This window comes from Melozone crissalis, unplaced genomic scaffold (genome assembly GCF_028551555.1).
Source record: "Melozone crissalis strain CALT ecotype California unplaced genomic scaffold, PUWL_Pcris_2 ptg000383l_1, whole genome shotgun sequence".
Lineage (NCBI taxonomy): Eukaryota > Metazoa > Chordata > Aves > Passeriformes > Passerellidae > Melozone > Melozone crissalis.
In genome coordinates this window covers 368,256-384,270 of record NW_026536123.1, presented here as the reverse complement: position 1 = coordinate 384,270, position 16,015 = coordinate 368,256, and the positions used below count along the sequence as shown (strand labels likewise).

General features: G+C 37.3%; 1 protein-coding gene across 1 annotated transcript; it reads left to right on the top strand.

Annotated features, from left to right (window-relative positions):
• Nucleotides 1-2,489: 2,489 nt before the first annotated feature.
• On the top strand, nt 2,490-15,784 carry LOC128950047 (kinetochore protein NDC80 homolog). Its single transcript, XM_054294920.1, has 16 exons — nt 2,490-2,590; nt 3,079-3,165; nt 3,920-4,043; nt 4,171-4,343; nt 5,535-5,637; nt 6,457-6,546; nt 7,818-7,911; nt 9,033-9,139; nt 9,954-10,098; nt 10,396-10,601; nt 11,787-11,942; nt 12,215-12,304; nt 13,097-13,189; nt 14,684-14,814; nt 15,190-15,292; nt 15,647-15,784. Exons 1-16 carry the CDS (start codon nt 2,490-2,492, stop codon nt 15,782-15,784), a joined length of 1,941 nt encoding a protein of 646 aa, XP_054150895.1.
• Nucleotides 15,785-16,015: the final 231 nt, after the last annotated feature.

The window sequence follows — 16,015 nt, the reverse complement described above, 5'->3', positions numbered from 1 at the left end:
CATAGCAGCTGTATTTACAGTTCAAAAACAAAAAAAAAAGGGGGAATTGTGGAAGAGGCTAGCAGCGAGCCTGTTGGCTAAAGGAGCGAGAAGCAAGAAGAAGAAGCTGAACCAAGGAGATCAAGGAAGGAAAGATGGGAGCCTTCTGCGACTGGAGGGGAAACGACTGGAAAGTGTATCAGCCATTTTCACTAATAAAGTGTTGCCAACTGTTGCCAACGGTTGCTAACGGTTGCAAACAGTCCTAACCGGAGATCACCCCACAGACGACACTGAGTAAGGTCTGTATGTTTTAATTTTCTAAACAGTTCAAGTGAAAGTCCATTTTGATTAATAATTTAGAGACAACTGAGACTGAGACTGAGTGTGCTTGTGGTCTCTGCTTTAATGTCGTGACCGCCTCGACTGCGACACCTGGTGACTATCAAGTGCCAATCTTGCATTATTTGTTCTTGGGACTGCCTCTCTTATCCCTCTTACAATTAGTGTCCTATATTGTCTCATGCTCGCTCTTCCCTCTTCCTGGTTTGGATCCCAATTAGGTGGGTTAACAGGCATTTTATCTTCTCCTCTAGGACCTCCTCTATTTTCTCTTTCCCAAATCCTCATACCCGCAGTACGAATCATTTGTATTTCTTCAGAAGAGAACAGTATTTCTAGGATAGAATTTAATTCCTCCCACGTAAAGATGTTAGGCCCTAAAAATTGGTCTAATTGTTGGGAGATGCCTATTGGGTCTTCTAATAAGGTCTTAATTTCTTTCTTAAAATTTCTAACTTCAGAGGCGGTTAATGGGGCATTCACAAAACCAATACCACCTCTGCCCCCCCCATAGGCACTTCTCTCAGAGGAAACAACTTTTCAGTTCTCCCACATTCACCTTGAATTTTCTTTGCTTGGAATCTTGTATTATACTGATGGCTTGCTACAAGCTCATCTGGTTCAATTAATTTCTTTTCCTCTATATCTTTACAACAACAGGCCTTTTTCACTCCCTGACCTTTTGTTTGCAAACTTTCCTCCTGCTTGTGACTCTCAGTATGTTGGGGTACAGGGGATAAATAAAAAGGAGTGTTTTGTGATGTTCCAGGAATAAGAATAGGGGAAGAGGTACTTTGGGTTATGGGCTGAAATATGGGGGAAAAATAAAAAGGAGTATTTTGGAAAGTTTTGGGAGCCAAGATTGGGGTATGGACACTCTGAGTGGTACTAGAGACCAGTGTCTGGGTACTTGAGGAACCAGAGGGACTCTGCAAAACTGAAGGAGTACTAGAATGGGCAGGTTCTGGTATATTTGGGAAAGGAGATGATACAGAAGAGGGGATGCTGGGAGCAGGACAACTTGAATTAGAAGGTTGAGGTGATTTTAAAACTCCTGTGGAAGCAGATACTGAAATTTCATCCACCTCGTGAGATGGTACTGAGGGGTACAAGGTTGGAGGGGGAGGAGGAAGGTGGTCTATAGGAGGAGTCGGTTGAGGAGGTAACAGGAGGTCATCTAAGGGATCAGGAGGGGGAGGCGGAGGAAGATGGTCTAAGATGGTCTCCGTTCTGGTAGCCCAGTTTCTTCTTTTTCTTTTTCTCTGGATATTTTATATAATTTTATTTCCTCTTCCTGTTTGTCCCTTTCTAACCAACATTTAGCATATCTAATCTCTTCGTCACAAGGTTCTATTCTGGTATTGACATATCTAATTAATGCTATACATAGCCATCTTTCTTTTGTCCCATACCAGGGCCAATAAATAGGTCCTTCAGCAATACTCTCTTTAGGCCATATTTCTGTACAGTGTCTTATCATTTTTCTCTTATCTAGATACTTCATTCCCTCATTAGTATCCCAATTTATTAAAAGTTCACCTAAAGGACTACTAGGAGGTATTTTCTTAAAAACATCCTTCCCTTTTCTCTTCATGCTGGCACTTTTCCCAGCACACTGTCCCATCTTTAACTAGCAATTGGTATCCAAATATAATTTTTTTTTTTTCCAATAAGGGATATGTATTAGTTACAAATGAGGAAGTTGCAGAGGAATGGGCGGGCTCAGAACAAGAAGCTCAGGAGCTGATGTACAGCAGACGTGCTGTAAGCAGTACTTGTGTACTCGTGGTAGTGTGGCCTTTTTCCCAGTGGACTGAAATGAAAAATTTCTCAAGCTCTTTTGCTTTTGGGACCTGTAGGTCTGAAATGACCAAATATAAAGAAAGGCAAAACAGTAGGTTTGGAGGAAACAGTAACACTTTTTATCAATAAAATGGTTGATTTAAAGGGCTGTGGCTGCTCTTATGTATTTGTGGAGTCTAACATAATTTTTTTTCTTTCTTCTTTTTTTTGGGTTTTTTTTTTTTTTTTGGTCCAATGTACAGGTCTACTTGTTTATTCTGAGCCTTTGGAAAATCATTGTGGCATTTAGAAAAGAAAATACCCTTAGGTCCTGGATTTTCTGATACTGCTGGAATACTGAGGGATTGTGGTTTACAGCAGTCACAATGAGTGGAAGCTCGAGTATTGCTGGAAGCAGCAGTCGACAATCTAAGATGGCACTGAGAGTGCAGGACACCAACAAGACGGATCTTCAGACACCTCAGCTGTAAGTCTGGCTGGTCATGTTGCTAAAAATAAGTATATAAAACTAATTCTGAAGAGATTTATCATAGTGTGTTTGAGTGTGAGTAGCAACTGAGGGGAAAAAAACAAGACAGTGAGAAGAAGGCTCCCTACAGCCAAGGGTGTTTGCACATGTGCTCCAGTTTTGCAAAAATACTTCCTTTCTGTGTACTTGTGTCATGTTTCAAATTGTAACACTTTGTTACATGTTTCTGAGGAGATAGCTGGATGCATCAGTTAACCTTTCTAAGATGTTGGGGGATGAAGGCGCTTAGGAATATATGACTGTTTGTATCACTCTTGTATGAGCTATGTATGGTCTATGCTGGGGTCTATTCCTATGTCTATTCCTTTTAAATATTCCTTAAATATTTTAGATTCTATTTACAGTCCTGTACTATAAGAGCTACTTACTATAGCTCTTGTATGAATTGGTAGTAGTAGTCACTTGAATCTTTTTCTGCTCCTCAGGAAGGACAGAAGCACCTTTGAGAAGCTGAGCATGAGCAAACCTACATCTGTAGCTTCAGAAGGAAAAGCCAGCTGTTTGGGGAACAGGTATGGATAGCTTTTGTTGTCTGCACTGTACATTAAAACAAAAATGGTCCTCTAATTTTGGTATTTTTCTTTCTTGACAGATTTTCACTATAGGGAATGATGGATCTGAGGCAAGCAGACCTTCAGGTCTGCCTTCCTCCAGTCCTTGGTCGCTAAACAATAATGCTCTGGAGCAGGAATTGCTTTGGGAGCTTTTTTTTTTTTTCTTTTGGGAATGATGTGCACTGCAGACCTTAAGAGTATCTCAATACATTTTCTTGTTTAAGGAAGAAAGACATCTGAAGTATACTCTGCATTAGTTTCCTCTCTCTAAGATACTAACTTTCCAAAACTCTATAATCTTTCTACTTAGCTCATGACTTTCTGTGTTATGGGTATCTTCTTGATAGTACCCCATTGTTGCAGGGGTTATTCCTTTTAAATATTCCTTAAATATTTTTAGAGTTTATTTACAGTCACCAACATTATTTTTTTTCATCTTTGGGGTATTTTTCTGCTCTCTAAAAGTTTATTTATTTCAATAAAATGAAGAAAGTATTCATCTAGGATGCAGTAATCTTTGTTGTACTTATGGCATTGTGACTTCCAGGGTGATGATGTTTTTCCAATGACCTTAAACAAAGAGAAAACTTCAAGTATCACTTTGTATAACAAATGGAAAGAAAACATAAAGCTAGCAGTTGTGCCTTAAACATGAAGAGAGTTCTTCTTTCTATGTATTGTCACAAGACCTGTATTCATTGTCTGTCCCTAGCGCGAGCGGGGCTGGAGGGTCAAGCAGCAGCCTGTACGGTGTGTTTGGGACAAAAAAGATAAAGGATCCCAGGCCCCTTCATGACAAGACATTCATCCAACAATGTATCCAAAAGCTTTATGAGGTAACATATGAACTTGTTCTGCATGTATGTTATGAGGTGTAAAATGTGCTAGGCAAAGTGGTTATTTCCCTTGGTTTCAACTATAAATTTTATTTAGTGACTGGTATTCCGTGTTTCTTTTGCACAGTTCCTTGTTGAGAATGCTTATGCCCACGATGTTTCCGTGAAATCACTACAATCTCCATCAGTTAAGGACTTTTTAAAGATCTTCACCTTTATCTACAAATTCCTCTGCCCTTCTTATGAACTGCCTGACTCAAAATTTGAAGAGGAAATTCCCAAAATTTTCAAAGCCCTTGGGTAAGATGATTATTGTTAGTCTCCTGGGCTGAATAGATATGCTATGGCTAGAAATTTAAAAGCTAAGAATTCTGCATTGATAGTTGGGCGGAATGGATAGGTTTATTTATTCAGATGAGACTCTAAAAGTACAATGTTGTGATTGTTTTGTTTCACTTTTGTTTAACTCTAGGTTTACTCTCTGATTTTCAGCATCTGCTATACATTTTATATTTGAATTTACAGAACTATAAGCTCTGGGAATCTTGCTTTGTCATGTAAAATTTAATTGATTATTTGTATAGAACTTTGGAGGACAAGGCACAATTTTCTTTTACAGGCCTTTCTGTTCATTTTGTTAGAATCTAAGAACTAAAATTTCCAGAATTTTGGATCAAGACAATTTAATTTTAGTTTAAACAAATTTAATTTAGTTTAAAATATGTTTTCCTGCAATTTTTCTCATTCTGCCTTCAAAGCAGAATGTGGAAATAACAAAATTACTGTTGAGGGGAGAAAAACACTAAGTAGCTGAGTGGTTTACTGCTGAATTTGTTCAGTGTTTGAAATCATTAATGCCCCAACATTGTCTTGGAAAGAAAATCCTCTGCCTCTTGATAACAGTGAATTTTCAGTCTCATTTAAAAAAAAAACAGGGACTGTATACCCATGATGGTGTCAGAGTGCCAGGGCTCCTTAAATGTAGGTGCAAATCTTTTTTGCACACTTCTCAGCATTTTAATAAAGTTTTGTTTTAATCTATAACATTTGAAACTGCTGATATAGCTTAAAATGTTGAAAAGGATTCCACTCTGCTGCACCAAGGGTGTAATTCTGGATAAAATGACTAATTCTGACAAGTCACTTGAAGTTTTGGGAGCTCAAGGAGCATCTGGATGACACTCTGGATCATATGGTTTAGTTGTAGGCAGTCCTATGAGGAGCAGGGAGTTGGATTTGTAGATCCTTACAGGTCCCTTTCAGGCCATGTTATTCCATGAGTTGCAAAATGAGAAACCCATGATAATTGAATAGAATCGTACTGTAAGAACTCAACTAATTTCCTTTGAAGTACAGTAGAATTGAGTTTGCTCTTCCTTCTGTGCTTTCATCTACATAGAAAAACATGCTGCTTTGTTTTCAAAATGTGCTGGTTTGTTTTCATCACTGTCTGCCACAGCTATTAAAAGTGTATCTTCTTTGGCCGTACAGGTACCCCTTTGCTCTGTCAAAAAACTCCATGTACGCTGTGGGAGCACCACGAACCTGGCCTCAGATTGTGGCAGCTTTGATTTGGTTAATTGATTGTGTCAAGGTAATGTTTGTCTTAAGATAAATATTTTCACTTTCCAGGCTGGAATGTTAGTTTCAATACAGATTCAGTACGTATTTTCTACAAATCTTTGTTTAACATATATGTAAACATATATGTTCTTAGCTGTCATCTGGGAGCTGACCCTTGGCCTAATGTTTTGGTAACTTTTAAAGTGAGCTTTTCATGTTATATTATGATAGGGTTTTTTCTTTACATGTATGCACTGGATAAATTAATGTATAAAAGGAGGTGGCAAAATGCTGATCTGTACATACAATAAACGTGAGAAGTTAATGAGTATAATCACCGAATGGAACGTGTATCTCCAGCGCAAATGTTGTGACATCTGCCATTCTCCCCTAAATTTGAAATCTAAGGATGGGATTTTCAATTGAAATGATTCAAATGTTCTGTGATTCTGATACAGAGTGGCAAGTTTTTGGTTTGAGTGGGGTGTTTTTTATTTAATCTTGGTTTTGTTTGGTTTGTTTGGGTTTTTTAGTAGTCCTAACAGTTGTTGCTGCCAACTCAGGACTGAGCAAAATTTGGCATCTGTGACAGAAGTTGACCACTGCTGAATTGAGTGCCCAGGAAAACCCTGTCCTTTTCTGCTCAAAAGACACGAGAGAATTTGGCAGTGTTGACTGTCTAGCTCATGCCTCTTTACCTGTGTGTTTAGTCAGCTCAACACAGGTTCATTCCAACCTGCCTGCTGAAATCCTAATCCAGTGTTACTCTGCTTCTTTTCACGAAAACCAGCATGGAAACTAATGGATGTCTTCATGTTTGCTCTTTGTTGTGTGCACCTCTGCTTTTCAGCTGTACAATGCGATCAGGGAAAATGCACCATCGTTCGATGACACACAGAGCTGGGGAGGAGAGACAGATGATGGAATTGTACATAAAAAGGTACCATAAAAAGGAAATTAGTATCAGAATTGCTTAACTGGATTTTGCCATGTGCTGTAACAACACAATTTAATTACAGTTTAGATTGCTGGGTCATGTATTTATAGATTCTGTTCCCTTTTATATTCACAATGCTTTCTAGGAGGTAGAGTAGCATTGTGTAAAAAACCTGATCAACTATTTCCTGAGCAGGTATGATGATCAGTCTATTGGTGTAGACTGGGTATTAAACAAAATATTCTCTTTATTTTATATTCACCTTATTCTACAAGTATATACTGTTGTCCTTTGTCGAGAAAGGGCATCATTATGCTGTTTATTTTTTTAGAGTTTCCGAAATATTTTCCTTTAGCTCTCAAGACTTCTGAGGTTAACTGCAGTGCAGTATAAAGACAGTGACTTAATTCTAAATATAGTGACTTGTGTCAATATCTACTCAGTTTACTATGTAAAAATTGGTTGTAAAGTTTTATTTCTGAGCCACAAAATAGGGTGGCAGTATAATTTGAGCTCTTAATCCAACAGCTTGCTTTCTTTTTAATTTATCATGGATTATTAGAACTACTCAGATTTAACTCAGTGTTAAATCACAGCAGGTGTTTGGAGAGGGTTGCATTATAAGCTAAAACATTTAATTAGAAATTGCAAAAATAAAGTAAAATCATAATTTTGGACTTACAGGTTACAACATGATGGTTGGCAACTAACAATGCTTTTAAACGAAATACGTTCTTCTACATTGGCACTTCTGCATATATATATAGATACAAAATTCACAATACTGGTGTAATTGCTTCTGAAGCATCTGTGACTTAGTGTCCAGCAAATTCTTTTTGGGTAACCTTTCTTTAATTCTAGATAAGAGTACTTTGAGACCTGCAGATCTGAATTTTAATGGTCATATTTATAGAAAAGGCCTGTTAAACAGAGCTGCAGTTTCCATAAACTAGCCTGAGAGAATCATATGCATCAAGATGAAAAATTCTTAAATATTCTATCTACAATATTTGTTAAATATCTTTTTAAGAAATACAGGATTTCCAGACCTTTCTTAGTGTGAATTATAGTTGTCTCCTTCTGCCTGAATATATAATCTGTTGACATTCTATGTTCAAAGGGAGGAAAAAAAATTAATTTTACAAAAGTACAATCGAAGCATTAAGGATATTTTTGATGTCTGTTTAATTCCACTGATTGAGTAGCTTTAGACTATCCAGATATTTTACAGGTCTTGGAATTGTTGAAATGAAAGATTTTTAAATTGCTTTCAGCTTTTCATGGACTACTGTGTGAAGTGCTATGATCTTTCCATGAAAGGGAGAGATACCTTTGAAGAGTTGGATGCTGAAGTGCAGTCAAAATTAAGTAAGTTTTTAAATTCTAAGTATTCAATTGTGTTACTGGTTTCCTTTCTCCTAGCATCAGTTTGTTCAGTTTATGAGTGAAAGTGATCTAAGGGAGTCTGAAACACCTAAGTATGTTTCAGTTACTTCAACTTAATGCTCTCTTTTTTAAGTGTATTTTGAGCAGTACAGATGGGTAGGTCATGATCTGCTATCAGCTGTAGCTGTGTCACCTGATTTTTTAATGTCTTTGTCACAGAAAACCAGTATACAATTCTTCAGATGTGAACTCCATCTATGCAGATGGCTCTTGTTTCTGTCTGGAAAAGCTAACAATTAAAAAAAAGAAAAATATTTTCAGAGGATGCACAGCTGACAAGAAAGTTCAGCTTTTGAAGATCTGAAAGCAGTCTGCAAGAGTTCCAAACTCTGTTGTGAGGGTTCTGTATGTGATTCAGCATGCACCTGTGTTTGTCTTCAGGGAGGTAGAAAATTATTGGGTTTTTTTGACTCGCTCATTTCACCACCTGCAGAAATACAAACACAATGTGAGAAAAGGAAGAAAAACATGTCTTACTTTCTTTGCTCTCCTATGAAAAGCCAGACTAAGGGCCCTTTGTTTGCAAACTGGGGCCATCAATTGGAGAGGAAACAAGATACCACACTGTTACTGGATATTGGGAAAAAATAATGATCCCATTTTTTGGCAAAGCCAAATTAAGTTGGGGAAAAGATGCCTCAAGAAGCAAGGAAGTATATGGATAAGAAAGAGGTTGTTAAGTAAGTTTGATTTGTTCTAGCTTCACAAGGTAGTCCTGACTTGTACACTCTCCTGTGGTGTGGGCTGCATGAGAGTTTGGAAACCCTTACCTCTTGGGAGTGACTTTGGCATGAGAACTCTTTCTGACATGAGGACCGAGAAACCCATTTCTCTTCTTGTTTCTTCTGGGGTTTTTGCCTGGTTACATTTTAATGAAAGGTTTTTCTGGTAAGTTTCTTGGTTGTTTTTAGTTATTTTTTAGTGAAAAATAATTATCTAGATAATGGGTATTTACTGTGCTGAAGCTCAAGTTCAGGTACTCAAAAGAGGTGGTGATATTGAGATAAATTTGTAACTCGAGTCTCTCTTCTGCTCTCCCACAGAGGATTTATTTAATGTAGATCCATTCCAGATGGAAAGTTTAGAAGCTGAGAACAAAAGACTTCAAGAAGAGATTGCAAGACTAGAAAAAGAAAAGGAAAGTGAGCAGGTTAGTAAATTGTGTCTGTTTTTATGGAGGAGTTGAATTTTATAATATCGACCATTTCTGAATGAAGATACTTATGATACATAACAAATGGAAAAATTTCAGTGCTTTGAGATTTTAATTAGGCCAGATTTTTACAGACTCTATACTATTAGAGAACAAGGCTTTTTTCTGTGGAATCTTCAGTACCTATTTGTTTGATAATGTGCAGGTATTTACAGGTAATAAGGTCTTATATTGACTGAAATATCAATAAAATACTTGAACCAAATTTTTTAATATAAATGTCAACATTATTTTTTTCAAGTGTGTTGGTATTCAAATATGAGGCATGGGATTCAGTGGTAACAAATATATTTTATGGAAAATACTTTGCTTGAAACTCTGGATTCTGCTTTTAATACATCCTGAGTTTAAAAATGGGTTTGTGGCTGTGCAGGTGGCAAATTGAAATTCCTGCCAACTGTGCAAAATGTGCTGAGTTTATTCCTGGTTTTCCATGCCCCTGTTTCATCTGCCCTCCATGTATTATTAGAGTTAAGTTGTGGACTACCTGTAGTAAGAATTGTCTAAAGCACTGTCTGATGCAAATGAGAGACATAATGCTGAAATGCAAGAATCTTTTCAGCCTTCTTTGCTTTTATTTTAAAGGTGTCCTGACTGGACTTAGCTGTCACAGAGATAAAAAATTATTAAAGTTCTTTATTCTATATTTGTGCTGTTGATGTTGATCAATTACTCTACTGTCTTATCTGGAAAGTGAAGTCATTATTTTATATTTATCTAAGAGTGGTTGTTCTTTTCACCCATTTCCTAGGATCGTATAGCAACGCTACGAAATGTGAAATCGTCCCTTGAAGCAGACGTCCAGAACTACCAGGCTTATTTCGCTAAAATGAAATCTCATATATCCATCCTTGATCAAAAACTGGAAAGTGTTAATGATGAAGTTGAGGCAGCAGGTAAGGAGGACTTGATCACAGTCAGGACAGTGAAGCTAGAAATAGTCTTCAAATAATTGTAGTTCTTAGCTTGAGAGCAGAGCAAGGTACCTGGAGTAGCACGATGCTACAAATAAACTTTCCAGAATGGATTGCTAATAAAATTTTTTTTTTTGTCTGATAGCTCTCTGTACACTGGAGTAATGAAATGGTAATGTTATGTAATAACTGTGTCATTTACTCATACAATACAGAGGTGAGGTTTATGTATATAGGCTGGTATTTTATGTCCATTTCACAAATGTTTTATGTACTTAGAGGCAGAAGTAGAAGCCACGAAGCGGGAGAATGCCCGGCTCCGGCACATCTTAGATAACCAGAAGTACTCAGCTGCAGACATTGAGAGAATAAATCACGAGAGAAATGAGCTGCAGCAAACCATTAACAAGCTGAATAAGGAGCTGCAAGAAGAACGAGAACTGATGTGGAATGAAGAGATGAAATATGCTAGGAAGAGAGACGCGGTATGTGAAAACCCCACAACACTCAGAGGTGGCTGCCAGTTTTCATCATGCAAGCTTAAAATTGGATTCTTGATAATTTCTTTCCTAAATAATCGAACACCACCATACGTGTATCTAACCAGGCAAAACTGACAAGAATGGCCTCTGTTTACAGTATCTCTGAAAAATGTTGCGCTTTTTTCCCTTTTTCTGTTTTGCACTGAGTGGAAATGTACTTTTTTCCTGCATCGTAAGAGATGTGTCTAGAATATGAAGCATGGTAAGCTGTCACTGCTGTAGCATTTAGAGCTTTGATAACATTAGCATGCCATTGCTTTGATAACACAAGAAATTACAGGCTAATGTTAATATTTCAGAGCAAGGAAGTAAGGCAAAACTAGTGAATTTGAATCAATAGTTTTGCATGCATTTAGGGCCTGATTAGTTCTTTGTGTAGCAGTTGTAACATATTTCAAGGGCCAAGTTCAATCCCTTCAAACAGAGTGAAAAGATATAGTCCTGGAAGTGATGGGATTTAAAAGCTTCTGCTTTGCCAATTGGAGAACTAAAGAAAAAATTTCAAATATGTTTGGTAGGGTCACCCTTTATCAAGCACTTTTATCAACTTAAATCTTCAGGTGCAAGTATGAAGCATATAAAACTGGAAAAAAAACCCTGGGGTCTTTAATGTTTGCATTTAATAGCACTCATTAATTAGAAATTAAAGCATTTAATAAGCTTTGTTTAAAGGCATGCTCAAGTTAGTTTGTTGTTAGGATGTGTGGCTGTGTAGCATTTCCTGTCAAAACTAATGAGAGAAGGCATATTGACCTTATAACTGATCATTTGTTTAGTATTATTTTCCAGCACATTTTTAGTTCCCAATCAGCTAATTCTCAAAAACTTGAGGCAGGAAAAATTATGGCAGATGAATACGGAAAACCACAGGTGAAAGCATTCAGTGTTCTCAGCCATAGACACTAAGAAACCTCAGTGTGCAAACTCTGAACGAACCATAAAACAGTACCTAATGCAGCAAACTGCTGTGCTGGCATTGCATGCAGCTCTTGAATACTGTGGGGTAGCAAGGAATTATGGCTACAGAGAGCAACTCAGGAACTTGTTTAAAGTACTATATGAATACTTCTTGCACATCTTTTCACTTGTATCTCTTCTATGATTTGTGCCCTTTTCTCCTCTGAGCAGATTGAAAAGCAACTGGCAGAGTATCATAAACTGGCTCGAAAGCTGAAATTAATTCCAGTAAGTGCTGAGAATTCCAAAGGCCACGACTTTACCATGCACTTTAATCCTGATGATTTAGGACCAAATTTCCTAGTCAAATACAGAACTCAGATCATGGTAAGTAGAATCAACACTGAAGGCTTTAGATAGCACTCACAAAAAAAAAGTGTTTCTTTGGGAATGCTGGGAAGGTCTCTCAATCTCACAATGAAATGTCATTGAAAAGCTTGTGTGATGAGTCACCATAATGACATTGCAGTATATGAAAGAGATTTGGTATGGGAGAATACAGTAGCCTAAAAAAAATAAAAGGGAAAGATGTACTGGGGTGCATCTTGGTTCAGATTAGCAAATTGCATTTGTTCAATCTTCTTGTATACGTATTACAGGCTCCCCTCATGGAGATCATCAACGAGACTGAGGAAGAAATTAGTAAAGCCACTCAACGGAAATTTACTCTGGAAGACACTTTGGAACAGGTGAGTTAGTTAAAGAAGATTAACACTAAGATACCAACCCTAAAACCTTATCTGCCTCTTTCATTCAACTTTTTGCATAGTTAAAGTGTGATGTGTTGGGTTGGTTTCTTGAATTACTTGGGGTTTTTCTGAGGACAAGTAGAGGGGGAGAAACTGTGAGAAAACTGCTTTTATTGTAATGGAACCTAAAAGTTTTTCTAAGAACTGAGGTCTTTGTTGGTTGAAATATCGTGTATTCCCTGAATTAAAGTTTATGTAGCTTACATATATTTGACCATAACCATTGGAAGTATTTGTTTCTAATAAGTTGCCCGTTCCAGTTGATTGTGTGGCTTACCATCACCGACAAATTGTCATCGGGAAGATTTTTAGTACTATTGGATTTGGGACAGATTGAAAGAAGGAGAATTTTATTTCCTCGTTCGTCTACCTGAGCATGGTGTTCTGCGGTATGGAATGTCCTCTTGGCCAGCTGGCCTCGCTATGCACCTTCCCAGTCTCTTGCCTGTCCCTGCCCTGCTCAGTGAGGGGCCCTGGGAAGCACAGAAAGCCTTGGACTGCTGTGCTAGCGCTATTCAGCAGTAACCAAAACTTGGTGTGTTACCAACACTGTTTTAGCCCCTCATCCAAAACAAAGCATAACATAGGCTGCTATGAAGAAAGATAATGCCATCCCAGCCTAGCCTAGTTTAATGGTTTAACCTGTTTAACCAGGTGTGGTTTGTGATGGCATGGATTTATATGTTGGAATTCTTTTTGAACCATACTTCCTTGGTTATGTTTTCATCCTAGGTGAATGTAATGCTAGAGGACAAGAAACGCAGTGTGAAAATGCTGACAGAAGAAGCTGAAGAGCTGGATGATCTTTACCAGCAGAAGCTTAAGGTACAACTTCTTACACCTTGATGACAACTTATCCTTAATGATAGCCTTATCCTTAATTTTTGTATTTATCGATAAATTTTTGGGTTGCATTTTTGTTTGGGCTTCTGCCTTTGCCTTCTTCCTTCCCTCTTAGAGGATTTTTTCATTCTTTTCAGAAAAGTGATTTGACTGCCACCTTAACTGAATCAATTTTCACTTTCTTGTAAGAGAATCTGGCATCCTACTGTAGCAGATCCTGTAAATCATAAATTCCTGCATCCAGTAATAAAAGCAGCAACAATCATCTGACCTCAGGATATCTCCGGGCATGTGCTTGAAGGAAATTTTAGGATCAACAGAACCTGTCTTGTCTAATCGATTTGTATATAATAAATACATTTTTACAGTTTTTAGTAAACATGTTTAATCAGCTTCTGTAAAAACGAAGGAAAACATTGACCAAAAGCATGTTAAATTGTTTTAATGATCTCAAACTGTTACTTCCTTTAGCTTCCTTTGCCAGCACAGGAGCAGTCCCTATTCTTTTCCCCACTTGCAGTTCAGCAACAAAACATAACCCTCTCTGTTAACAACTGAGTGGCTATTTTGGTAGCTCCCAACTTCTCTGACAACACTGCTTTAGCGGGGCCGTGGTGCCCTGCAGAAAAATGTTCTTTGAACTACACCAATATTTACCATATATGCTCCTGTAAATCCAAACTCCTGTGCTACAGCCATGAAACAGGGCTATTTCGCTGCTAATACCTGCTGAGGCAGGTGTATATATAGGTTTATAAAGGCAATTAATTTAGTTTCTATTTTTCAAAACCACATGACATTTACCTTTTGATCTGTGCTCTTGCATATACTTTTCTCCAAAGTTAAGCTCATAAAATACACACTTGCCACCAGACGCTTAGTCATTTAATTCCTCTTCTAATATTTAAAATGCTGTTTGTAAGTCTTAAGTATTAAAATTATTTTTGAAGGATGATGTTTCAGTAATCTACCGAAGTTGCATGTTGAGTTGACGTCAGAATTTTGTTTGGTTTTGTGGACTGTATAGCATCAACAGTGTCATTCTCCTAGAAGAGATGATTATTTGGAATTATACTCTCTTTCAGACAAAAAAGAAAAGCTATTTTCTTACTCAGATGTGGTTGTATTTTTTAACCTAGAAACAGTTGTTCATAATGTGCCATTTCTAAGCTATTTAGACTATGTAAACAACACTTTGTGAGCTTTAACTCGGAAGGGAAAGTAGCTGCAACACAGGCCTTTAAATGTGGTTAAAGGAATAAAGAGATGGTTAGGCTTATTCTGGGATGGGGATGATACAGAAACTTTAGGTTTGGGAGGGATATCCTTGGGGCTTTTTTCAGTTCTGAACTTGGAACTATTTGCGTGAATTTTGAATTCAAGTATTAGGATATAATCAGGTAACAGAAAGAAAAAAAGATCCGAATTATACTTGAGAGAGGCCATTTTTTTTCTTCTCCTTCCTTATGACAACAGGAGATACAAGAAGAAGACAAGAAATACGCAAATGAACGGAAATTGTTTAAGAAGCATAAACAATTACTTGAGAGTGGTGTCTATGATGGGCTCAGTGAAGCTGCAACTGAATTGCATGATATCGAAAGAGAGTAAGGCTCCTAACTTCCATGTCTGCCTTGTTTATTTTGGTTTTTAAGGATAAAGATATTTTCTGGAATGTAACATACAGTTGTTTCATCAGGTATCCATCTCAGTGTGTTAATTTCACAAGTTAACAACTGAAAGATGTTTCTCCTCAACAGTATTTTGCTAAAATATTTGTCTGCTGTATCAGAACTCCTGTTTTCCGCGTAAGGGTTTTTCTTTAAGTTGAGCATTAATATATTGTAACTCGGTTCAAATTAATACTAATGGAAAAAAAAGTATGGCTAAACGTGATGATAAATCAGACTTGAAGTGATTGTTGTAAATGTCAGGAATTCTCCAATTATGGACATGACCTTCTGAGTATCTTTACCTTTTAGATATCAAGTCGTTTTGCTAAGAACAACAGAAGAGAACAGAAAAATTGATGCTAACTTGAGTCGTCTTGTAGAAACAGTTGCTACTCATATAGAATCTATAGTGGTAAGCTAAAATTTGATATTCAGAATTAAATCTCTCTAGAGACATTTTGCAGTTAAACACTTGGAAATTAGAGCTTACTCTTTCTAAGGAAGTATCAGTTATTTAGCTGCTACTAAGCCTGCGGATTCTAGTTAAATTTTCTGACAAAACCTTTGGTGTAAATAATCAGAATTGGTTGTTAAGTGTCAGCAGTAACATCCTGTCAGGTTAAACCTGCTTCTGAGAGGCGTCTTTCAGGAAGGTGTTTAACTGAAATCAGTTAACCTGTGCAATGACTGCTTAAAATGCTTTAGCAGAATCAGTAAAATACAGGCCATGACAGAGCTAATAAAGCTCTCTGTACCTCTTTTCTAGAAATACCTTGAAGAACAGAATGCAAGAATAGAAAGAGACGATGAAGAATTCATGCCTGAAGGTCTATTGTCAAACCTGACCAGCATCCTAGACACTTATAAAAAGAAGGCTGAAAGTGTCTTATCACTAGAAAGATGAAGATAAGGTTTTGGTCCCATTCAGTGCCATTGTTTGCCATTTTAGCCCCATTTTAGTGCATTTTTTTGCTATTTTAGGGTAATTTGGAGAAATTGGGAGAAATTTGAGCAATTTCCTGCTCCACAGGGTCACTGAGGGAGCGGGCCAGGGACAGGTACTGCAGCTGGTGCTGGGGGAAAAAACAGGGAAATTGGTTAAAGATGGGGAAAATTGGGAATTTTGGGAGAAAAT

What these genes read in the sequence shown, in the direction of transcription:
- LOC128950047 (XM_054294920.1), top strand. Translation starts at nt 2,490, where the DNA reads ATGAGTGGAAGCTCGAGTATTGCTGGAAGCAGCAGTCGACAATCTAAG. An exon ending in TGATGAAGTTGAGGCAGCAG is followed by an intron (nt 10,099 to 10,395) that starts GTAAGGAGGACT and finishes TTATGTACTTAG; the next exon opens with AGGCAGAAGTAGAAGCCACG. An exon ending in AATACAGAACTCAGATCATG is followed by an intron (nt 11,943 to 12,214) that starts GTAAGTAGAATC and finishes TACGTATTACAG; the next exon opens with GCTCCCCTCATGGAGATCAT.